The sequence below is a fragment of the Lepus europaeus genome, chromosome 7 (assembly GCF_033115175.1).
Source record: "Lepus europaeus isolate LE1 chromosome 7, mLepTim1.pri, whole genome shotgun sequence".
Lineage (NCBI taxonomy): Eukaryota > Metazoa > Chordata > Mammalia > Lagomorpha > Leporidae > Lepus > Lepus europaeus.
The window spans coordinates 10271817-10292926 of record NC_084833.1 but is presented as its reverse complement, the minus strand read 5'-3'; the positions used below and the strand labels follow the sequence as shown (position 1 = coordinate 10292926).

Below are 21110 nucleotides of genomic sequence, written 5' to 3'. Positions count from 1 at the left end.
TTTAAGGATTTTATTTATTTTACTTGAAAGGGTTACACAGAGAGAGAAGGAGAGGCAGAGAGAGGTCTTCCATCCGCTGGTTCACTCCCCAGATGGCTGCAATAGCCAGAGCTGCGCTGATCCGAAGCCAGGAGCCAGGAGCTTCCTCTGGGTCTCCCACACGGGTGAAGGGGCCCAAGGACTTGGGCCATCTTCTACTGCTTTCCAAGGCACAGCAGAGAGCTGGATTGTAAGTGGAGCAGCCGGGACTAGAACCAGTGCCCATATGGGATGCCAACACCACAGGTGGAGGATTAATCTAGATTAATCTAACCACGGCACTGGCCCAAAACAACATTATTAAATACAATTTTTTTAAAAAGATTTATTTAGTTATTTTAAAGGCAGAGTTACGGGGAGGGGAAGAGAGAGAGAGAGATGTCGTCCATCCATTGGTTCATTTCCCATTCCCCAAATGGCTATAATGGCCAGGGCTGGACCAGGCTGAAGCCAGGAGCCTAGAACTCCATCCAGGTCTCCCATGTGGATGGCAGAGATCCAAGAACTTGAGCTGCCTTCAGCGCTTTCCCGGGCACATTTGTAGGGAGCTGGGTCTTAAATGGAGCAGTGGTTAAGCAGGTGGCAGCTTAATCCAGTGCACCTAAATATAAATTTTTTAAAATATAATTTAAATTTTTTAAATATAAATTTTTTAAAATAAAATGTTTAAGAGGCTGGCACTGTAGCATAGTAGGCTAAGCCTCTGCCTGCGGTGCTGGCATTCCATGTGGACACCGGTTCACAACCCGGGCTGCTCCTCTTCCGATCTCTGATTTTGGCCTGGGAAGGCAGTGTAGGATGGCCCGAGTGCTTGGGCCCCGTACCTGCATGGGACACTCAGAAGAAGCTCCTTTCTCCTGGCTTCGGATCAGCTCAGCTCCAGCTGTCGCAGCCATTCAGGAAGTGAACCAGCAGATGGAAGACTTTTCTCTGTGTCTCTCTCTCTCTCTCTCTGTAACTCTACTTCTCAAATAAATAAAAATCTTAAAAGAAAAAAACATTTAAAATGAAGATAAAGTACAAGTAAAAGTAATTTGAGTTAACAAAAATTCATGTTTAAAAGTAAGTTTCAGGGCAAGCATTTGGTGCAGGGTTAACACACCACTTGTGACACCTGCATCCTGTGTTGGAGTGCCTTGTCCGCTGGTTCACTCCCCAACTGGCCACAACGGCTGGAGCTGCGCCGATCTGAAGCCAGGAGCCAGGAGCTTCTTCTGGGTCTCCCACTCAGGTGCAGGGGCCCAAGGACTTGGGTCATATTCCATTGCTTTTCCAGGCCATAGCAGAGAGCTGGATCGGAAGAGGAGCAGCTGCTGCCCCGGCTTCTGACCCCATTTTCCTGCTAATGTACACCTTAGGAGGTGGCAGGTGATGGCTCAAGTAGTTGGAGCTCTGCACCCACACGAGAGACCCAGATTGGTTCCCAACCCCTGGCATCAGCCTGGCCTAGCTCTGGCTATTGTAGGCATTCAAGGAGCGACCCAGCTGATGTCTGTCTCTCACTGTTTCTCTGCCTTTCAAATAAAAGAAAAATCAACCAACACAATTTTTAAAAATCTTCTTTAAAAAATTAAGTGTCTATGGGCAGGCCCTGTGGTGCAGTGGGTTAAGCTGCCACCAGGGATGCCCATATCGGAGTATAGATTTCAGTCCAGCTACTTTACATTTTTTTTAAAGATTTATTTATTTATTTGAAAGGCAGATTTACAGAGAGGTAGAGACAGAGAAAGAGAGGTCTTTCATTCTCTGGTTCCCTCCCCAGATGGCTGCAACAGCTGGAGCTGAGAGATCCAAAGCCAGGAGCCAGGAGCTTCTTCCTGGTCTCCCACACAGGTGCAGAGGTCCAAGGACTTGGGCCATCTTCTACTGCTATCCCAGGCCATAGCAGAGAGCTGGATTGGAAGTGGAGCAGCCGGGACTCGAACTGGTGCCCGTATGGGATGCTGGCACTGCAGGTGGCAGCTTTCCACAGCGCTGGCCCCCTATTTTACATTTCGGAACCAGTTTTCTGCTAATGCACCTGGGAAGCTGTGGATGATGGCTTAAATGCTTGGGCCCCTGTTACCCATGTGGGAGATCCAGATGTGATTCCTGGCTCCTGACTACAGCCTGGCCTAGCCCCAGCTGTTGTGGGCATTTGGGGAGTGAACCAGTGGATGCAAGATCTCTCTGTTTCTGTGTGTCTCTACACACTCTCTCCATCACTCTGCCTTCCACATAAAATACATAAATCTTTTAAACAAAGTTTCTCACTGATTATGACTAGTTTGTAATATAAGGGTACTTAATTTAATGTCATTTGTATCTAAAGTGAAGACAGAACTCTCCATCGAAAGGCAGTCCTCTTTTTAAACTTTAATATTAACCAGCACTGCAAATGTCAAAGCCATATGTATGTAGGTGGTAAGAGTGAAAGATTGCAACTGTCTGCTCTGACACATTGATCAGTTTGTCACAGGAAACGTGGTTATCCGTACCCAGAAGTAACGTGTTGCGGCTTTGTATCTGGATCCAGGGCTCAAAGATCCACCTGTGAGATAGATCCCTGTCGCCTACGTCGCCCATTGCCAACATGGTGGCAGGTCCAGGCAGCCGGGACCCTGGTCACACGGTACATGTCCAGGAAGACAGCCACAACAGTACTCCCTTTAGCCAATCAGTACCTCCTTTCACCCTCTCCAGAGACTGACAATGATGAGATGTGCTTACCGTGTGTGGAGCGTGTTTCTCACTGATTGCATCCATTTCTCATCAAGAAAAGCAGAGGCAGGGCGGCGCCACGGCTCAGTAGGCTAATCCTCCACCTTGCAGCGCTGGCACACCAGGTTCTAGTCCCGGTCGGGGCGCCGGATTCTGTCCCGGTTGCCCCTCTTCCAGGCCAGCTCTCTGCTGTGGCCCAGGAGTGCAGTGGAGGATGGCCCAAGTGCTTGGGCCCTGCACCCCATGGGAGACCAGGAGAAGCACCTGGCTCCTGCCTTCGGATCAGTGCGGTGCGCTGGTCGTGGCGGCCATTGGAGGGTGAACCAACGGCAAAAGAAGACCTTTCTGTCTCTCTCTCTCACTGTCCACTCTGCCTGTCAAAAAAAAAAAAAAAAAGAAAGAAAGAAATAAAGAAAAGTAGAGGCACTCCTAATCCCACTTCAGCTGGGGAGCCAAGGTGCAGCGAAGTCTTCCCACGTGTCCAGGGGCTCCAGAGACTAGAGGGGCTGTGGGCCTCACAGCCAGGCACCCCAGTCCCACGGCCCACTCAGCTCGCCTTCCTTCTCAGAGGGCAATGCACACCCAAACCTTCAAATTATAAATTCTTCAAAATTGGTCTGTCTACCTCCCTCCTGAAACAGCAGGGAGTCTGCCCCTCCTTGGGGCCCCACTGCCCGCATCCTGCCAGTCACCCCTTCCTTGAGGTCACTGCCCGAGGTCACCTTCCCTCTGGACGCTTGCAGAGGCCACAACATCTCTGACCTCTGTGGCCCTGCCTGGACCACACCACCAGCCCCACGTTACCATCTGCCTCACTTTCTAGTGGTTGGTAGCTCACCAGGTCCCACGGATTCAACACAGCCTGCGTCTATCCAGACAGACTCTCTGATACAGCCCAAGCATGCTCTGCCCTCGGCATCCTCCAGGAACCATCAGAGAGATGTGGGCCAACGCAGAAGTGGCTCATTCAGCTCTGCACAAAGAGCAGGTGAGCAGACTTCTGGGAAAAGGCGTTCCAGGTAGGGGGGGCTGTGTGGGCAAAGGCAAGAGAGCCTGGGATGCTTTTGGAGACCACCACAACCGCTGGACTGGTGAGGCCAGAGACAGTGGGACTCAGTGGGAAAAGTCAGAGGTGAGGCTGGGACAGGAGGGTGGTTGGGGTGGGCGTGTGGCGCAGTGGGTTAGGTTGCTGCCTGGGAAGCCTGCATCCCCTCTCAGAGTGCCAGACTCAACCCCACCTCTGCTTGGGACCCAGCTTCCTGCTCACGAGCACCCTGGGAGTCAGCAGACGGTGGCTCTGGTTCTGGGGTCTCTGCTACCCATGTGGGAGACCCGGATGGAGCTCCGGTCTTCTGACTTTGGCCTGGCCCAGTCCCTGCTCTTGCCAGCATTTGGGGAATGAACCAGCAGATAGAAGATCTCTCTCTCTCTCTCTCTCTCTCTGCCTTTCAAGTAAATAAAAATGAATAAATACATGCTGGAAAAAGCACAGAAGATGGTGGCTTTTATATTTCATGCTGAAACCATGCACTTAGTTTTGAAATAAAATGATGACTTCTAAAAATTATGATGCTGAAAAATCATGATGGGCCAAGTTGTGCTGCATATGGGATGCTGTGGTGCCAAGCACCATCTTGACTGCTGTGCCAGTTGCTTGCCCCAGATACAAGTCTACTTCCTGATCACATTGCACGTCACTGGTGGCCGTTTGTAAGCTCGGCACATGGTCGTTGTCCCCACACTGGCACTGCAGGTCATGGTAACATAGGTGTCTTATTCTGCTTGGATGATGTTTCAGTGCACTTCCCGCTGCTTTAACAGAGTGCCTCCCACTGGGCCAATTATAAACAATGATGCTTTCTGGCTCTTGGTTCTGGATGCTGGGAAATCTAGGAGCATCCATGCCTGCATCTGGTGAAGGCCTCTGGGCTGTATCGCCATGCAGCAGAGAGCAAGCGGGCATGTATGAGACAGAGAGGGAGGGCCTCTCTATCTCTTCTTACAAAGCCACTAATCCTCCCATGGGGTCCGACCCCCATGTCCTTGTCTAACCCTAATAGCTCCCAATGGCTCACTTCCAAACGCCGTCAACATAATCTTAGTGTTGGGGTTGCAACCCATGAGTCTTTGGATTCAAACATTCAGACCCCAGTGGCTGCCACAACACAGTGCCATAGACCATTTGGCTCAACAACAGACATGCCGGTTCTCACAGTTCTGGACGCTGGGAAGTCACAATGTCCAGAGCTGGGCCAGACTGAAGCCAGGAGCCCAGAGCTTCTCCAGGTCTCCCATGTGGGTGGCAGGGACCCTTGTACCTAGGCTATCCTCCATTGCCTTTGCAGGCACAATAGCAAGGACCTGTATCAGAAGTAGAGCAGCCAGGACTTGAACAGGAGCCCATATGAGATACTGGTGTTGGAGGTGGCAGCTTCACCTCCTGCTTCACAAGGTCTGCCCCAAAACTCCCCTCCTCCTCCTCCTCCTCCTCCTCCTCCTCCCCCTCCTCTTCCTTCTTCTTCTCTAAATAAATAAATAATTATTTGAAAGGCAGAGTGACAGAGATAGGGAGAGACAAAATGAGAGAGAGAGATTTTCCATCCACTGGCTCATTCTTCAAATGGCCACATTATTCAAGTCTGGCTCAGGTCAAAGTCAAGAGCCAGAAACTCCATCCTGGTCTCCCATGTGGGTGGCAGGGGCTCAGACACTTGGACCGTCTTCTGCTGCTTCTCCAGGTGCATTAGCAGGGAGCTGGGTGGGAAGTGGAGCAGCCAGGGCTCAAACGGGCACACTGATATGGAATGCCAACATCACAAGCAGAGGGCTTAACCAACCTACTGCACCGTAGTGCTGGCCACCCCCCCCCATCCCCTCTTCACAGGCAGCTGGACCAAGGACAGATGATTAATTAATAAAGATCACAGAAAGTTATTTGGGCCAGACCAAGTTCTAGAAGCATCTCAGAGTTGGGACCCCATCTCATTCAATGCTTCAGAATCCAGCTCATTCCCAAAGCGGCCACATTGATCTTAGCCAACCCCGTCCACTACTGTTCACCCCCTTGTCCCAGGGCCCACCTGAACCAGGAAAGAAGATTCCTCCATGCTCACCCCCAGCCTCCAGCATGGACATCTCAAACACAGAGTGAAAGGAAGTCCCCTGTCCCTGCCTGCAGCCTCCCGGTCTGCCTGGTCCAGCTCCTGCAGCTGCCTCTCAGGGCCTTGCTTCCCGCTTTTTGATCATCTTGGCCAATGTGGACCATTTCAACTCTTTCTTCTGTGGATTTTTTTCCCCTAGAAGTGCTGTATATAGATAAAGAGCTGAGTGTAGGAGAGACCATGGCAGGGAGAGTGGGATGAGTTTTTTTTTTTTTTTTTTTTTTTTTTTTTTTTTTTTTTTGACAGGCAGAGTGGATAGTGAGAGAGAGAGAGACAGAGAGAAAGGTCTTTCTTTTTGCCGTTGGTTCACCCTCCAATGGCCGCTGCGGCCGGCGCATCGTGCTGATCCGAAGCCAGGAGCCAGGTTCCTCTCCTGGTCTCCCATGCGGGTGCAGGGCCCAAGGACTTGGGCCATCCTCCACTGCCTTCCCAGGCCATAGCAGAGAGCTGGCCTGGAAGAGGGGCAACCGGGTTAGAATCTGGCGCCCCAACCGGGACAAGAACCCGGTGTGCTGGCGCCACAAGGTGGAGGATTAGCCTGTTAAGCCACGGCGCCGGCCACGGAATGGGTTTTTTAAAAAGAGTTTTAAAAACTACGATGGAGGGCAGGCATTTGGCACAATGGTTAAGACACTGTTTGGGATGCCTGCATATCAGAGTACATGGGTTTGAGTCCTGGCTCTGCTTCTTAGTCTAGATTCCTGTTAATACCCACCCTGTGAGACAGCAGATGACACTCAAGTGGTTGGGTCCCGCCACCCTCATGAGAGACCTGGATATAATTCCATCCTGGCTCAGACCTGGCTGTCGTGGGCATTTGGGGAGTGAACCAGTTGATGGAAGACCTCTCTCTCGCTCTCCCTCCCTCTCCCTCTCCCTCTCTCCCTCTCTCTCTTTCTCTCTCCCTTCCTTCCTTCCTTCCTTCCTTCCTTCCTTCCTTCCTTCCTTCCTTCCTTCCTTCTTTCCTTCTTTCTTTCAGATTTATTTGTTTATTTGAGCTAAGTCATGCCAAAACCAGGAGCTAGGAGCTTCTTCTGGGTCTCCCACATGAGTGGCAGGGGCCCAAGCACTTGGGCCATCCTCTGCTGCTTTCCCAGGCACATTACCAGGGAGCTAGATTGGAAGTGGAGCAGCTGATACTCAAACCAGTGCCCATATGGGATGCCAGTGCTGCATACAGAGGCGTTACCCACTATGCCACAGCACTAGCCCCAATTCTGCCTTTCAAATAAATAAATCTTGAAAAAAAAATCTCCCCCCTCTATCACTCTGCCTTTCTTTTTATCATTTTTAAAGATTATTTATTTATTTGAGAGGTAGAGTTACAGACAGGGAAAGGGAGAGACAGAGAGAAAGGTCTTCCATTTGCTAGTTCACTCCCCAGATGGCCACAATGGCCAAAGCTGCGCTGATCTGAAGCCAGGAGCCAGGAGCTTCTTCCAGGTCTCCCACATGGGAGCAGGGGCCCAAGCACCTGGGCCACCCTCCACTGCTTTCCCAGGCCATAGCAGAGAGCTGGATAGGAAGAGGAGCAGCCAGGACCAGAACCGGTGCCCATAAGGGAAGCCTAGCCTGCTACACCACAGCGCTGGCCCCCACTCTGCCTTTCAAATAAAACAAATCCTTAAATAAATACTATAAAAATCAGATTTTGAAAATAGCTTGGATAACTTCTAGCTGAACTTCCAAGACAATATGAAAATGGCCACTAGCTATGACCCTGGATGTGTCAGGCAGCGGCTCTGGGTCTCAGCTCATGTATTCCTACATGGAGAAATACCATGTAGGAACACGGTGAGGTCTGCAAAGTGCTTTTAGAGCAGTGCCTGGGACCTAATAAACCCTGAGTGGGAGTTTTCTGTTATTTCCATCTGTCAAGCTCCTGCTTGAATGCCTCCTGGGACGGGAAACTCACTCCCCCCAGAGCAATGTATTCCCCTCTTCAGTACTTGATGTGCTAGGAAGCTCTTCCCTGCACAAAGCTGAAGGCTGATGAGCCCTGGCTGTGCCCTCTGAGACCACCCAAAACAGAACAACACAGGCGTGGTGCTGTGCTCGCTCCTTTGCTGGTTAATCCTCTGTTGGGGTAAGGATACAGATATCTGTCTCACAGTCAAAGGGTGGTATGCTCTGACCTTGGAGGCCCACTAGGGCCTGACCCCATTGGTCCCAGCTATGGAACTCTGTGGACCAGAGCCCCAGGAGGTCCTCTTGCTGGGTCTTTAGCCTTGAACTTCCAGGCTTCCAGGCAAGGGCAGATGCTGTGACCAGGGCCAGCCCCAGCATAACTGTGGCCCCTACCTTCCCTGCAGGGAAACAAGAGTGAATCTGACTGCTCAGGACTGGGTGAGCCTGGGAAGGAGGAGGTTGCCTGCCTGGCCAGGGCAGTTCATCCTTTTGGAAACCACTGGATGTGACCAAGTGGTATTGGAGCCTACTGCTACAGCCCCAGCTCTTTAGTCAATTCACAGCCAGGGTGCAGATTCCAGACTCAAAGCTGGAATTAGATGACAGCTGCACCCCGCCCCACCTGCGAGGCCTCAGGCAGTTTCCCCATATGGAAAATGGGCATAAGAGCAATAGCTTCTATCTTGTAGGGCTGGAGTGAAGGCAATGATTCAACTCTCACAGCTCAGGGCCTGGTATGGAGAAGGTACTTAGTGAATGGGCACAATTATGGGAATAACGTGAAAGAGGTGGACCCACCTGTCCAACTCAGTCAAACCTGGAAGGACTGCTGCATCGGTTCCTCCATAGTACAGATCGGAGAACTGGGGCCCACAGGTGAGCCCTGCAATTGGGGCACCTCTAGGTGCCTGCATCCAGGTGAGCAGACCGTAGCCTTGTGATCCTTGTGGGCGTCCAGCCCTTACCTGTGTCTGCCCTTTCTGTTATGGGGAGTGGGGCGAGAGAGTGAAGGGGCTGGGTGTCTCACGGCTGGGGCGTCCCTCCGAGAGCCACGCAGCCTTACTAGATGCACCTGCTGCACCTCCTGCAGTTCCGCGTTACTACCGCTAGGTGCCGCCACACAGCAAAAAATCCCGCGGGCCACCTGCAGGACCCCGGCTGCCAGTCTTAGCCAGAGCTCAGACGGAGTTCAGCGGCCTCAGGAATTCCTGCCCAGGTCCTCTGTATGCTCCCACAGCCCTAGAGTTTCCCTAAGGGAACGATTTCAGAATTTTCCATTACCTCTTCCGCACCCCACACTCCCCTCCCCTATCTGCTGAAAGGAAACCTTGCCATAGACTCCTCTGGGGGCTGCTTCTCCTAGCTGAGCCCTCCTGTCCACGCGGATCCCCAGGCACCTCCCCACCAGTGCCCCTGCCCATCACCCTCCTCTTCACCTAAGTGGGCCTGCTTCCTCGCAGACACTGTGCCTGGGTGTTGCAAACCCACCACAAGCCTGCAGGGTAGGCAGCCTTATTGCCTGCCCTGCACGTGCAGAAACAGTCACAAGGTAGGGAAGCTGGGAGTTCCCGCAGAAGCAGCCTTGTATCTGCGGCTCCTGAGTTGATTTGGCTTTCTTTACATTACAAGGACCATGCCTGAGACAGCCCCCTCGCCTGGGTTCCTGAAGGCAAGGGCCACGTGGAATTCCCATTTCTTTTTAAAAATGATTTATTTATTTATTTTATCTATCTATCTACCTATTTATTTATTTAAGATTTATTTATTTGAAAGGCAGAGTTACAGAGAGGCAGAGAGAGAGAGTCTTCCATCCACTGGTTCACTCCCCAAATGGCTTCTTCAACGGCAGGAGCTGAGCTGATCTGAAGCCAGGAGCTTCTTTCAGCTCTCTCACGCATGTGCAGGGGCCCAGGGACTTGGGCCATCTTCCACCACTTTCCTACGCCATAACAGAGAGCTGGATCAGAAGTGGAACAGCCAGGACTCGAACCAGCACCCTTATGGGATGCCAGCACTGCAGGCGGCAACTTTACCCACTATGCCACAGCACCATCCCTGGAATTCCTATTTCTAACCCTTGGGCCCAACGTTTTGTGTAGCAGGCAGACAGCGGGCAAGGTGCCTCTCACCAGGGCCCTTCCAGAACTCTTCCAGACCACTCACCATGAGCCAGGTGCTGGGCCAGGTTCTTCCCGTGTACCATGGCCCATTATTGCTCCTGTCCTCCAGAAGGGGAGACCCAAGCACGCGTCACGCACCGGCCTCCCAGTCCTTTAGTGGCTGAGCCAGGGCCCTCGCCGTCTGGCTTCAGAGTCTCGTCTTGCCTGGAACTCCTGCCGGCCCTCCCCCTCGCCTTGTGCTGGCACTGCTGTCACCCTTCCTGGCTGTCTCGGGCAGCTCTCGCTAGAGGGCAGGGCCCCGTGCATCCTCTGCAGCTTCTCCTCCCAAACAGACTCCATCATCCGGAGGGCGGGTGCCCCAAGAGCCTCTGCTCGCTGCCTGGCTCTCAGGGGGTGTTGGTCACCTCTGGGCCAGGGCCTGTGTGTGGGGACCAGGTGTGCTCACAAGCCCCCTCCCTGGCCAGCCTGGCGACTGCAAGGGGAGTATGAATGAAGACGGGCTTCCCCCTGGGTGGGGGCAACACCCCTTCTCTGGGCCTCCCCTTCCTTTCCCAGCTCACTCTCTCTAAGTCGCAGCGGCGCCCTGGAGCCAGCTTGGGAGAGCCAAGGTGAAGCCTCCAGGAAATTCGCAGCTGGCAGTTAAACGCCCCCACTGGGAACGATTAAATTCCACGCCTTCACAACGCGATGAGTTACATTAAAAACAAAGCGAAGCGCTTAAAACTCAGCACCTCCGAATGACGGGAGAGCATTTTCTGTTATTTTGTGCTCTCAACGGTACTTCCGTCTACCAACCTGTGCTTTGTGCGGTGGAAACACCCTCTGGAGGTGGGCACCTGCCCACGTCCCCCTCTGTGGTAGTTTGAAAGCAGCTGTGATGGGCGTGTTGACACCCCAGAAATCGGCAGCTACGGCCAACCTGGACGTCCCCTCTCCCACCGGAGATCCAGTTGTCATACCTTTTACAAGCCTGAGGTTCGTGGGCTGTCCCAGAAGGAGCCTGGGAGGTGGACAGCTCCGGCTCACTCACACCCCAGTCCCGGCTCTGCCTCCATTGATGGGAAGAGCCAGCATCTCCCACGTGCACCTCAAGGCTAAAGAGGAGCAGCTCTGAGACGCTGGGTGCTTCCTGTCTGGCAATGCTGAATGCGGGCTCTCAGCAGCCGGTGGGGCAGGTGCAGCTGCCTGCCTGGGGAAGATGGGGAGGTGGGGGCGTTGAGAGGATTTAGTCAGCACCTCTCGGCCAGGACAGTGGGGTTTGAGCCACGCTGCTAACCACTGCTCTGGCCCGTTGACCCTCTCCTAATAGTTGCTGGGTCACAGGGCAGGTAGGGGCAGTGCACAAGGCAATGTGGGTAAAAGGGCTCAGCACAGACTTGGCTCCAGCAGCACAGAGTAAACATGAATTTACCACGGGGCATGAGTGCCCGATCTGTGTCCGCCCACGCCTGGGTCTCAACAGGGTTCTTTCCTCTGGCTGGTCAAGTCGCTTCGCCTAAGCCCTGTGTTCCCTCTGTGAAAGCAGGGATAATAATAGCCACCTGGAAGAGCTGCTCGGAGGACGGAGATCAAGGGTGTAAAGTGTCGAGTGAGAAGTGGCCACTCCATAAGTCTGCGTGATGGCTCGGGCTTATCTTTGATTGCACGTCACTCACACGGGACCTCTCCCAGCCCCGTGCAGCAGGCTGGGACGGGAGCCTGAGCCAAGGAGGGCCCCCAGCCCTGCTGACCTGTGCTTTTCCTCCAGCTTCCCCTCCCCGCCAGGTCAGCCCCTCAATGGGCTCTGGCCCTATAAAGGCTTCCGAGGCGTGGGGACGCTGTTGCTAGGCGCCAGTTGCTAGGTAACACACTGTTTCTCCCTGGCTGAGCCACCTCCAGGAGGGCCCCAGCTTCCCTGGAGCAGCTCCTGCCTGCTGTAGCCTCTCCCTGACCTTAGAGCCACCTCAGAGGGCAGGTGAGGGTGGGGCCAGTGTGACCAAGGGGCCCTGGGAGAGCCAGGCTGACTTCTAGCCAGAGGTGGGCCAGGCCAGGCGAAGGAGCCTGGGGCTGGGAGTGACTGGCTGAGCTGGGCTGGCCGGCAGACCATCCCGGTAGGAGGTGTCGCCCCGGTGGGAGTTGTCGGGTCATCCGTTCTCCCCCATCCAGAGGAGGGAGTGCACTGGTTCGGATGTCTTTGGTCTGAGCTTGGACTCCACTGCCTATTATGAGCAAACCCTCGCATCAGCTCCTGGCTGAACAATGGGGACAATGAAGGGTTAACAATAAGGTGCTGGGAAGGTGCAGGGGGGTACAGGTGACCAGGAGAGAAGAGCTGACGGATTCTTTCCTCGGCATGGCAGAGTGGGTGTCGGGGAGCAGGCCAGAGGCCCGAGAGAAGGGCTGGCCGGACAGGAGGTCTTTCAGTCCTGCTGCGGTCCCCCAAGTGTGCGCTGGGACCTGACAAAGCCCCCTGTGCTTCTTTCAGGGCCCCCAGGGGCCCTACCCCACAGCGCCAGCCATGATGGGAAAGCTCCCCCTGGGGGTGGTCTCCCCCTACGTGAAGATGAGTTCGGGCGGCTGCACAGACCCGCTGAAATTCTACGCCACCAGCTACTGCACAGCCTACGGTGAGGGCACCTGTGTGGGGAGCCACCTGCAGGACGTTGGGTGGGAAGGGAGAAGCCCCCGCTCTGAGACAGGAGCAGGCCGCCCCCTTCCCCAGCTCTGTCCCTGCGACCCCGCCCCTACCCCATCGACTTCCCTTCCCTGCTGCCACGATCCTGCAGGGCCAGCCATGCACAGCTCAGCTCGGAGCCCTCCCCTGTCCCAGTGGCACCTGGCCCTTGGGGGATGCCGGTCCTGCCCAGGAGGCCAGCCCACCGTGCCCCCAACCCTGCTGACCTGTGCTTTTTCTCTGGCAGGTCGTGAGGAGTTCAAGCCCCGCACGGGCAGCCACATGGGCACGGGCTACAAGTCAAACTTCCGGCCCACGGTCTCCTACCAAGCCAATCTGGATGCCTTGAGCAGCCCGGCCACAGGGTATGGCCCACACAGCCTCCTTTTCACCCCCTGCCCTGCATGGCCTCAGTTCTCGGGGACACTGGAGCTCCTCAGACCATCTGCAGGCTCTGCGAAAAGGCACCGAGCCTTGCCCAGCCTAAGCCTGGGCTCCTGGGAGACTCAGCCCATGATCCCCAGCATGGCACCGAAGGGTGGCGGGTTCCTGAAGCATCATGGGAGGGCCAAGGGGAGTGGAAAGCTTCTGGGTATAAGCGGTGCTGCCCCTGGAAAGACCAAGGCAGGTGGCCCTGGGGGTCTCAGCTCCTCTCCTGCCCTCAGCACCAGGGAACAAGCCCGGGACAATTTCCAGACAGTGACCAGTCAGAGTTACCGCCCCCTGGAGGTTCCCGATGGCAGGGGCCCACTGCCCTGGAGCGTGCACCAGACTAACTCTGGCTATGGGCAGGAGAGGCCCAATACAGGCCCCCTTACCACGGAGGTGAGTGCGGGGCCAGGGCCGGGAGAGGGGGCAGGCCTGGGATGCTGTGGAGAAAGGCAGGAGGGGGTAGGCGGGGGTCCCCCCAGCAGGCCAGGGCCGCCCCATCAGCAGTTGGCCAAGGCCCACCGACCTCCCCAGCACCACCCCTTCGTCCAGGTCAGGAAGGTGCACTTCGACACGCAGGATCACGGGGCCCAGGCCATTGTGGGGCTGGAGCCCAAGGAGAGGCCCTTGTTGTTCCAGCAACAGGACAAGGGCTCGCTGGCGTGGGAGAACGCAGGCTACGTGAGTGGGCACGCCCACAGGGGCCGCCGGCCGGGGGAGGGCCGCCCCCGCCTCCTTCTCCCTCCCTAGATGGCTGCTGCACAGATTCACCCAGGACATCCACTGGGTGCGGGCTGCACAGGACCTGGAAAACAGCCTCAGAGTGGCCACCCTGGCCGCTTCCCCACCTGTCTGTCAGCTCCCTGCTTGCCCTCACCCAATCCTGATGCCCCCAGGCATGGAGGGGGGTTCCCCGACTCCTCTCATTTGCAGCTCCTCCCAGCTGGGCTCCTAAGGGGCTCACCAGGAGTCTGGTGTGCTGTGGGACTTGGGAGTCATTGCCACAGAAGAGCTGTGCTTCCGTGGTGGAATCTCTGGCACCTGTCAGAGACAGTGCCTCTGGGGGGATGGAGGGCTGTCTCTGGCCCTCCCCCCTTAGATTGGCACAGAGCACAGATGACCACAGAGCCACTACTGTCGGCCACCCAAGCCTGCCTTGGGCTCCCATTATTCTACCCTCTGTGCCCCAGGGCCCACGCTTCATGACTTCTGAGTACAACTCCAAGTATCTCAAGGAGCCTTCCAACCTGCCAGGTAGGCCTCTGTGTGAGCTTGTGCCTACCCTGTAACACACCGCCCGAGGCGGTCCTGGTGCTGTCACCCCCTGGGTCGACCCCGGTGCCTTAGACCCGCCAGCCCAGAAAGGCCAGTGGCTCTTGGCCTGGACTCTGGAGTCCTCCCCAAATGTCCACAGGCCTCCAGGCTCACAGCCCAGGCCTCCAGGTCCCTGGCGTCAGCTCCCACCACCCACTGGCAAGCACGCGCTGGGGCCCCGTGGCCCAGCAGCACAGGGCGCACATCTCTTGCAGATCTCTTGCAGAAGAAATCAATTGGTGCCAAAGAGGAGACCGGCTTCACTGAGGAGTCCAGCAAGAACCCTATTGTCTTCCAGCCGCCCTCCCAGGCCCTCCCTGGGGACTCTGTAAGGCCCCTGGGTCCCAGCTACCACCCCAGGGTGACTGAAGGCCTTGGGTTGAGGGGTTTCCAGTTTTCTTTGAAAGAAAAAATGCAAGTTCGGTTCAAACACAAGATACAGGAGCTCAGGCCCAGCTCTCCCATTTTATAGATGAGAAGACTGAGGTCAGGAGAGTTGAAGGGGTCTGCTGGCTCCCCGTCCGGGTCACTCTCTCCCCTCCTACCTCACCAGTCCTCCTTTGCCTCAGTTAACCCAATTAGGGCCCCTTGTTCTGGGCCCTCCTCACTGCTGAGCATGGGGGATAGGGTGGGGTGGGGGACGGGCAGCCTGAGCCATCGTCCCTGAGGATGAGTGCAGGTGGGCTGCCCCTGCTGAGCTGATGCTGCCTTGGGGGCCCCCTGCCAGGTCCTCCTCCCCGGCCGGACTGTCACCAAGGCGGACTTCGTCCCTATGAGTCTCCCTCACGTAAGCTGAGCTGGGGGGACTGGGGACGGCCAGCTGGAGCATGGCTAAGGGGAGGCCGTGCGAGGGGCCGCCACGCTCTGGGGCCAGCGACTGCCTTGCTCTCTCCAGGGAGATGAGAGCCTCCCTGTGTTGGCCAGAGGCTCTGAACGGGAAACGGGCTACAGCCGCGCCACCGAAAGGCCTCTGAATCTCAGAGTGAGTGTCAGGGAGGCTCCTTGGAGGAGGTGGCATTTGGGCCAGGCATTGAAGAATGGGAGGAGCTTCGCCGGGGTTGCGGCTCACTAGGCTAATCCTCCGCGCCTTGCGGCACCGGCACACCAGGTTCTAGTCCCGGTTGGGGCGCCGGATTCTGTCCCGGTTGCTCCTCTTCCAGGCCAGCTCTCTGCTGTGGCCAGGGAGTGCAGTGGAGGATGGCCCAAGTGCTTGGGCCCTGCACCCACATGGGAGACCAGGATAGGCACCTGGCTCCTGGCTTTGGATCAGCGTGGTGCGCGGCCGCAGCACACCGGCCGCGGCAGCCATTGGAGGGTGAACCAACGGCAAAAGGAAGACCTTTCTCTCTGTCTCTCTCTCTCTCACTGTCTACTCTGCCTTTCCAAAAAAAAAAAAATGGGAGGAGCTAGACTATTCAGAGACATAGAAGGAGGCTGGGGAGCAGGACGTGCTCTGACAATGAACTAGACTGGGAGGGGAGAGGGAGGACAGGGTCCTCAGGAGGGGTGTTAGGGAGCTGTGGGCACCTCTGTCTGCCCGCCCTCCACCCACGCTGCCTCAGCCTGGCCACTCCAGTGTCCCGTCTTGTGCTCTGTCCCCCGCAGGTGCCCCCTCTGGGCCCGGAATCGGGCAGCCTGAGCCACCGGCAGTTCCAGCCACCCCAGCGTCTGCAGCAGAGCAACGTGGCCATGCTTGGCCGAGAGACCATCGGGAACAAGGTGGGGCCTGCTGCTCCCAGCTCCCACCCCAAGCCCCACCTCTCCCGGCCTGACAGTTCCCCTCTTGTGCAGGAGCTCACTGGCTTCAGCCTTAACAACCCCAGCTACGTCCGGAGCGCCTATGACACTGACAGAGACAGTCGGTACCTGACCACCTACAACCAAGGGTAAAGCCCTCTTCTCGGCCCAGCGCTCAAACCCATTTGAGTGACAGAGAGACTGAGACCAGGGCCTGGCAAGAGCTCACGGCCGTGCAGCTAGATGAGTGTGGGCTCCCTCAGAAGTAGACGTGGAGCCGAGGGTGGATGGGGACGTGGGGAGGTGGGGGGTGGGACCTGCGAGAGACGGCAACACTGGGGGCGTTGCCGAGCCAGCTGCCCACAGGGACGCTCAAAGCTGTTGAACACACTGTAGACTCAGAATTGCCATAGCCAAAGGGAGAGAGAGCTATTTATACCCCCGTGGCCATCCGTCAAAGGCTATCTCCAGGGATTGGAACCCAGGTATTTTCTTGCTTCAGAAAAGCAACTTCTAGAAAACCAAGGGTGGGGAGGGTGTTTCAGGGGTGGCGTAAAGGAAATGCCAGTCTTAGGGCAACCATCTGAGCCGGGAGGCACAGGATTCTCCCCAGAGCTGCTGCCTCCTGCGACCACACTGCACACACCCCCTCCACCCGTCTTCCAAGGGGTCCCCCACCCATCCCTGCCTACTTGGCACCCCATCTTTTGAACTGGAAGGCCTCCCCTGATTCACCCTTCCCTCCAGGTGCCTGCCCCAGCATCCCTCATAGATCTCATTCATTCCAGAGTTTAACTGGGCCTGGCTGAACCCCAGGGGGAGGCAGGCTCCCCAGCTGTGATAGGCCAGTGAGAGTGGGAGTGTGTTAGCACATGGGCGGGGCCGGGGGGACGGGGTAAGCAGCCTGGGGCATGAGGGTGGGCTGCTTTGAGAGGTGGCATTTGAGACAGGAAAGAGGTGAAGGCAATGGCCAGGAAGACCGTGGCAGAGAGGCGGATCTGGCCCAGGGAAGAACCAAGTTGGAGCAGGAGGGGTCTAGGTCAGCCTCTGTTGAGGCTCCTGGGGGAGAAGTGGTGCCCGGGCCACACAGCAGGTGCGCAGCATCCCCATGGAGGCCAGGCCCTCATGCTGTGTGTTGAGGGACAGTTACATCCCCGCCCCTCCTCTTGTGGCCTCCCAGCCCCAGCCATCTCTGCTGGGTCCTACCCCTGCATGACTGCCTGTGTGTCCCAAGCGCTATCCCAAGCCCCTCCTGCCATGTGTCAGGCTCACTTACCAGTCCTTGCAGGTGGTCCCAGAACCCCTGGGGAATGGAATCATTGATTTATGCACTCATCAGCACCCCCTCTTCTTAATAAGCTCAAGGGTGGGACACACAGCATGCTCATGCTTGCACCCCCAGAACCCAGCCAGGGGCTCAGTGAACATGTTGGTGAACTGGCAGGGAAGCTAAAAGCCTCCGGAGAAACGGATAAGGCTGGGTACCCAGCCCGGACCTGGCAGGCGGAGGCAGGTCTCACTGGAACAGCCCTTTGCACTCCAAAGTGCTCTCTCGGCAAAGGGGTGCAAGGGCTTGTGGGGAGGGCACCAGGCAGGGGGGGCACAGCATGGGCAGAGGCTGGAGGGACGGGAGGGAGGCCGTGGAGGTGACAGAGACAGCTGATGGCCAAGAACCTTCCTCGACTGCAGGTACTTTGAAAACATCCCCAAGGGCGTAGACCGGGAAGGCTGGACTCGAGGTGGCATCCAGCCCCAGACACCCGGAGGCTACGCCATCAACCACCCGGTCACCCACGTGGAGGCCACCCCCAACCCCATGGAGAGCCTGCAGCGCCTGCATCCCCACGTGGGCAGGTAGCACCCACACCCTGGCTTGGTCTCTTCCCTCCACTCAAGCCGCAGCCGCATCTAGGGTCTGCTCCAGACCTCTTCCCTCCTCTGTTCATGGATCTGTGCGTCTGTCCATTTGAGAGGCCACTTCCTCTGGCCGACTCCAGCCTCCACTGCTCCAGCCCCTCACCTCCTGTCCCCAGGGCGGCCCCTCCCTCTGCACAGCGGCTCCTCACCCCGCCCCCAGCTGCCCCTTCTGTGAGTGGTAGTGGTGGAGTGGAATGGGGGCCAGATCCAAAGATGAAGGGACTGTGGTCCTGCCCCACTCCTTTCTGCCCAATCCAGTCTCCCCAAAATTACACTGACACCGCCAACTGCCCAGGGTCGGCAGGCACAGATTGCTTGTGGCTTGGCGGCTCTGGCCAAGCCCTGGCTGGGCTCTTGGGCTCCCAAGATGGGTGGGCAGAAGAGAAGGCCCAGGTCTGGCCTGCCCACCACTATCTCCTACAGAACCCTGACCTCAACCGACCCCTTCTACCGAGACTCACCCTACGGCGGCTACACACCGTACAGTGGCCGCTACCTGGCCCCCAACCGAAACTGATGCCTCGGTAAGGGGGTGGGACCTCCGCCGCAGGCGCTCTCCGCATGGGGTGGACATCAGGGCCATCCTGCCTCCCAAGCTCTGGGCCAAGCAAGCCGCCGCGTGGGGACCCCAGCCTCAGAGTGGGCTGGGAGCCCCTGTCTCAGGCCTCCTCTCTCCCCTACCCCCACCAAGGTTTGCCAACACCACAAGGGGAACAGAAGCTGGCTACTGTCCCTACTCCAGCCCCATCCCCCACAGGGACCTTCAGCTACTTTCCTAATGAAATAAAGTGCATTAGAGCAGAGATGTGTGACAGTCACTGTTGCGGTGGCTGGGGAAGGGTTGCGGGGTGGGGAAACTCAGTGGACAGGCCCTTCACTCAATTTCCTGTCCTGTGAAGGGGCCCCCTGTGGCCTCTAGTGTCTGGGGAAGTGCTGAGTCAGGTGAGGAGGTAGGACCCCGGGGAAGGGGTAGGCAGGCCACCAAGGAGGAGGGGGCAACCGTGGGCGGGCGGGGTCAGGGAGGGGGAGAGGGAGTGGCAGCCAGTCCTACTGCCCTTGTCACCTGGTCCTCAGAATGGGAGGGAGTTGGCACAGGACTTCTGGGCTCTCCTGGGTCCCTCACTGGCTGATTTGAAGGAGAGGGAAGGGCAGCAGTGGGGCGGGGAGTGACAGAGCTGTCCCCTGGGAGACAAGGTCCACGATGGGTGGACACCTACCTGGACACAGAGGGAAGAGGGGCCGGGGTCTCCCCCCCCGCCAGCCAGGGTGTGCAGAGCAGGGCAGCCCCTCTGTGAGCGCCCTGGAGAGACGCTGCTCATGAACACAGTGCTCCTGAGCAACGTCTGGTGGGGAGCGAAGGACCTCAAGCCTCCAGGTGGGCCCCAGTGCGCGAGGTGGCCGGGTGGCTGGTCCCCCTCACCTGCCCCCTGCTCCTCGTGGGTGTCTGTGGAGCAGCTCTGTCGGCCCTGGAGCCCGGCTGTACCCGGTGCCTTCAGGAGCGGCAGGCCCGGGGGCTGTGCCCAGCCTGGCTGGGGTTCCATGTGGGGTGTGGGTGGCTCCAGCTGGCTCCAGTGATGGAGGACACAAAGTCTCTAGGCTGGAAACCCGGCCAGACTTAGGACCCAGCGACAGCCCCTCAAGCTGGGGGTGGGGCCCAGCTGGTGCAAGGCCTCCAACATTACCTTGAGTCACCAACCCAGAGACTGGGCTGGGCCCCAGGAGAGTGGGGGGTCACCCCGGGGCTGCCACCCACAGACCCACACACCTCCATTCGCACCATGAACATGGACATACACCTCCATACACACCATGAACACGGACACATACCTCCATACACACCGTGAACACGGAGACACACCTCCATACATGCTGTGAACACAGACACACACCTCCCATACACACTGTGAACATGGAGACAACACCTCCATACACACCATGAACATGGACACACACCTCCATACATGCTGTAAATGGACACACACCCCCATACACACCATGAACACGGACACATACCTCCATACACACCATGAACACGGAGACACACCTCCATACATGCTGTGAACACAGACACACACCTCCCATACACACTGTGAACATGGAGACAACACCTCCATACACACCATGAACATGGACACGCACCTCCATACACACTGTGAACATGGACACGCACCTCCATACACACCGTGAACATGGACACGCACCTCCATACACACCGTGAACATGGACACGCACCTCCATACACACTGTGAACATGGAGACAACACCTCCATACACACCGTGAACATGGACACACACCACCATACACACCGTGAACATGGACACTCACCTCCATACACACCGTGAACATGGACACACACTACCATACACACTGTGAACATGGACACACACCTCCATACACTGAACATGGAGACACACCTCCATACACACAGTAACACACACACATGCCTCTATACACACCATGAACACAGACACACCTCTTGTATACATGGTAACACACAACCTGCATATACAGCATGAACATACACACTTCCATACACACAGTAACACAGACACACACCTCCATACTCACTGTGAACATGCACATCTCCCATATACATTGTGAGCAGACACATACCTCTCACAGATACTGTGAACCCAGACACACACCTCCATACATGCTATGAACACAGACACACACCTCCATACTCACTGTGAACATGGACACACACCTCCATACACACTGTGAACATACACATCTCCCATATACACCATGAGCAGACACACACCTCTCATAGATACTGTGAACCCAGACACACACCTCCATACACACCGTGAACAAAGACACACACACAATAGAAATACAAACATACAGATCCCCAAACACGCACCTAACTTCCAACAGACGGGTACTCATACAACCACATGTAGAAACACAAAACAGACATAGATCTTCACACGCACACACCCCCAGGGTGCTGATACATGCACACACACACATGAGCAAGCCTAAAACACACTGGCATGCCCAGACATGGGCACATGGACACACAAAAGCAATGCGCAGACTCACAGAACAGTCCCCTCCCAACACACCCCCCCCACGTCCCTGCTTCACCCCGCACCCCCCTTCCTGTGAGTGTCCTTTTACGGCTC

The 21110-nt window shown here is 56.6% G+C and overlaps 1 protein-coding gene across 1 annotated transcript; it reads left to right on the top strand.

Annotated features, from left to right (window-relative positions):
* Positions 1-3591: 3591 nt before the first annotated feature.
* SAXO4 (stabilizer of axonemal microtubules 4) lies at positions 3592-18771 on the top strand. The gene is made up of 14 exons (XM_062197837.1): positions 3592-3727; positions 12393-12534; positions 12829-12946; positions 13247-13406; positions 13563-13691; positions 14201-14264; positions 14540-14652; positions 15052-15111; positions 15220-15306; positions 15930-16043; positions 16116-16210; positions 17751-17915; positions 18402-18502; positions 18670-18771. Exons 1-13 carry the CDS (start codon positions 3641-3643, stop codon positions 18493-18495), a joined length of 1428 nt encoding a protein of 475 aa, XP_062053821.1. The 5' UTR covers positions 3592-3640; the 3' UTR covers positions 18496-18502; positions 18670-18771.
* The last annotated feature ends 2339 nt before the right edge of the window (positions 18772-21110 follow it).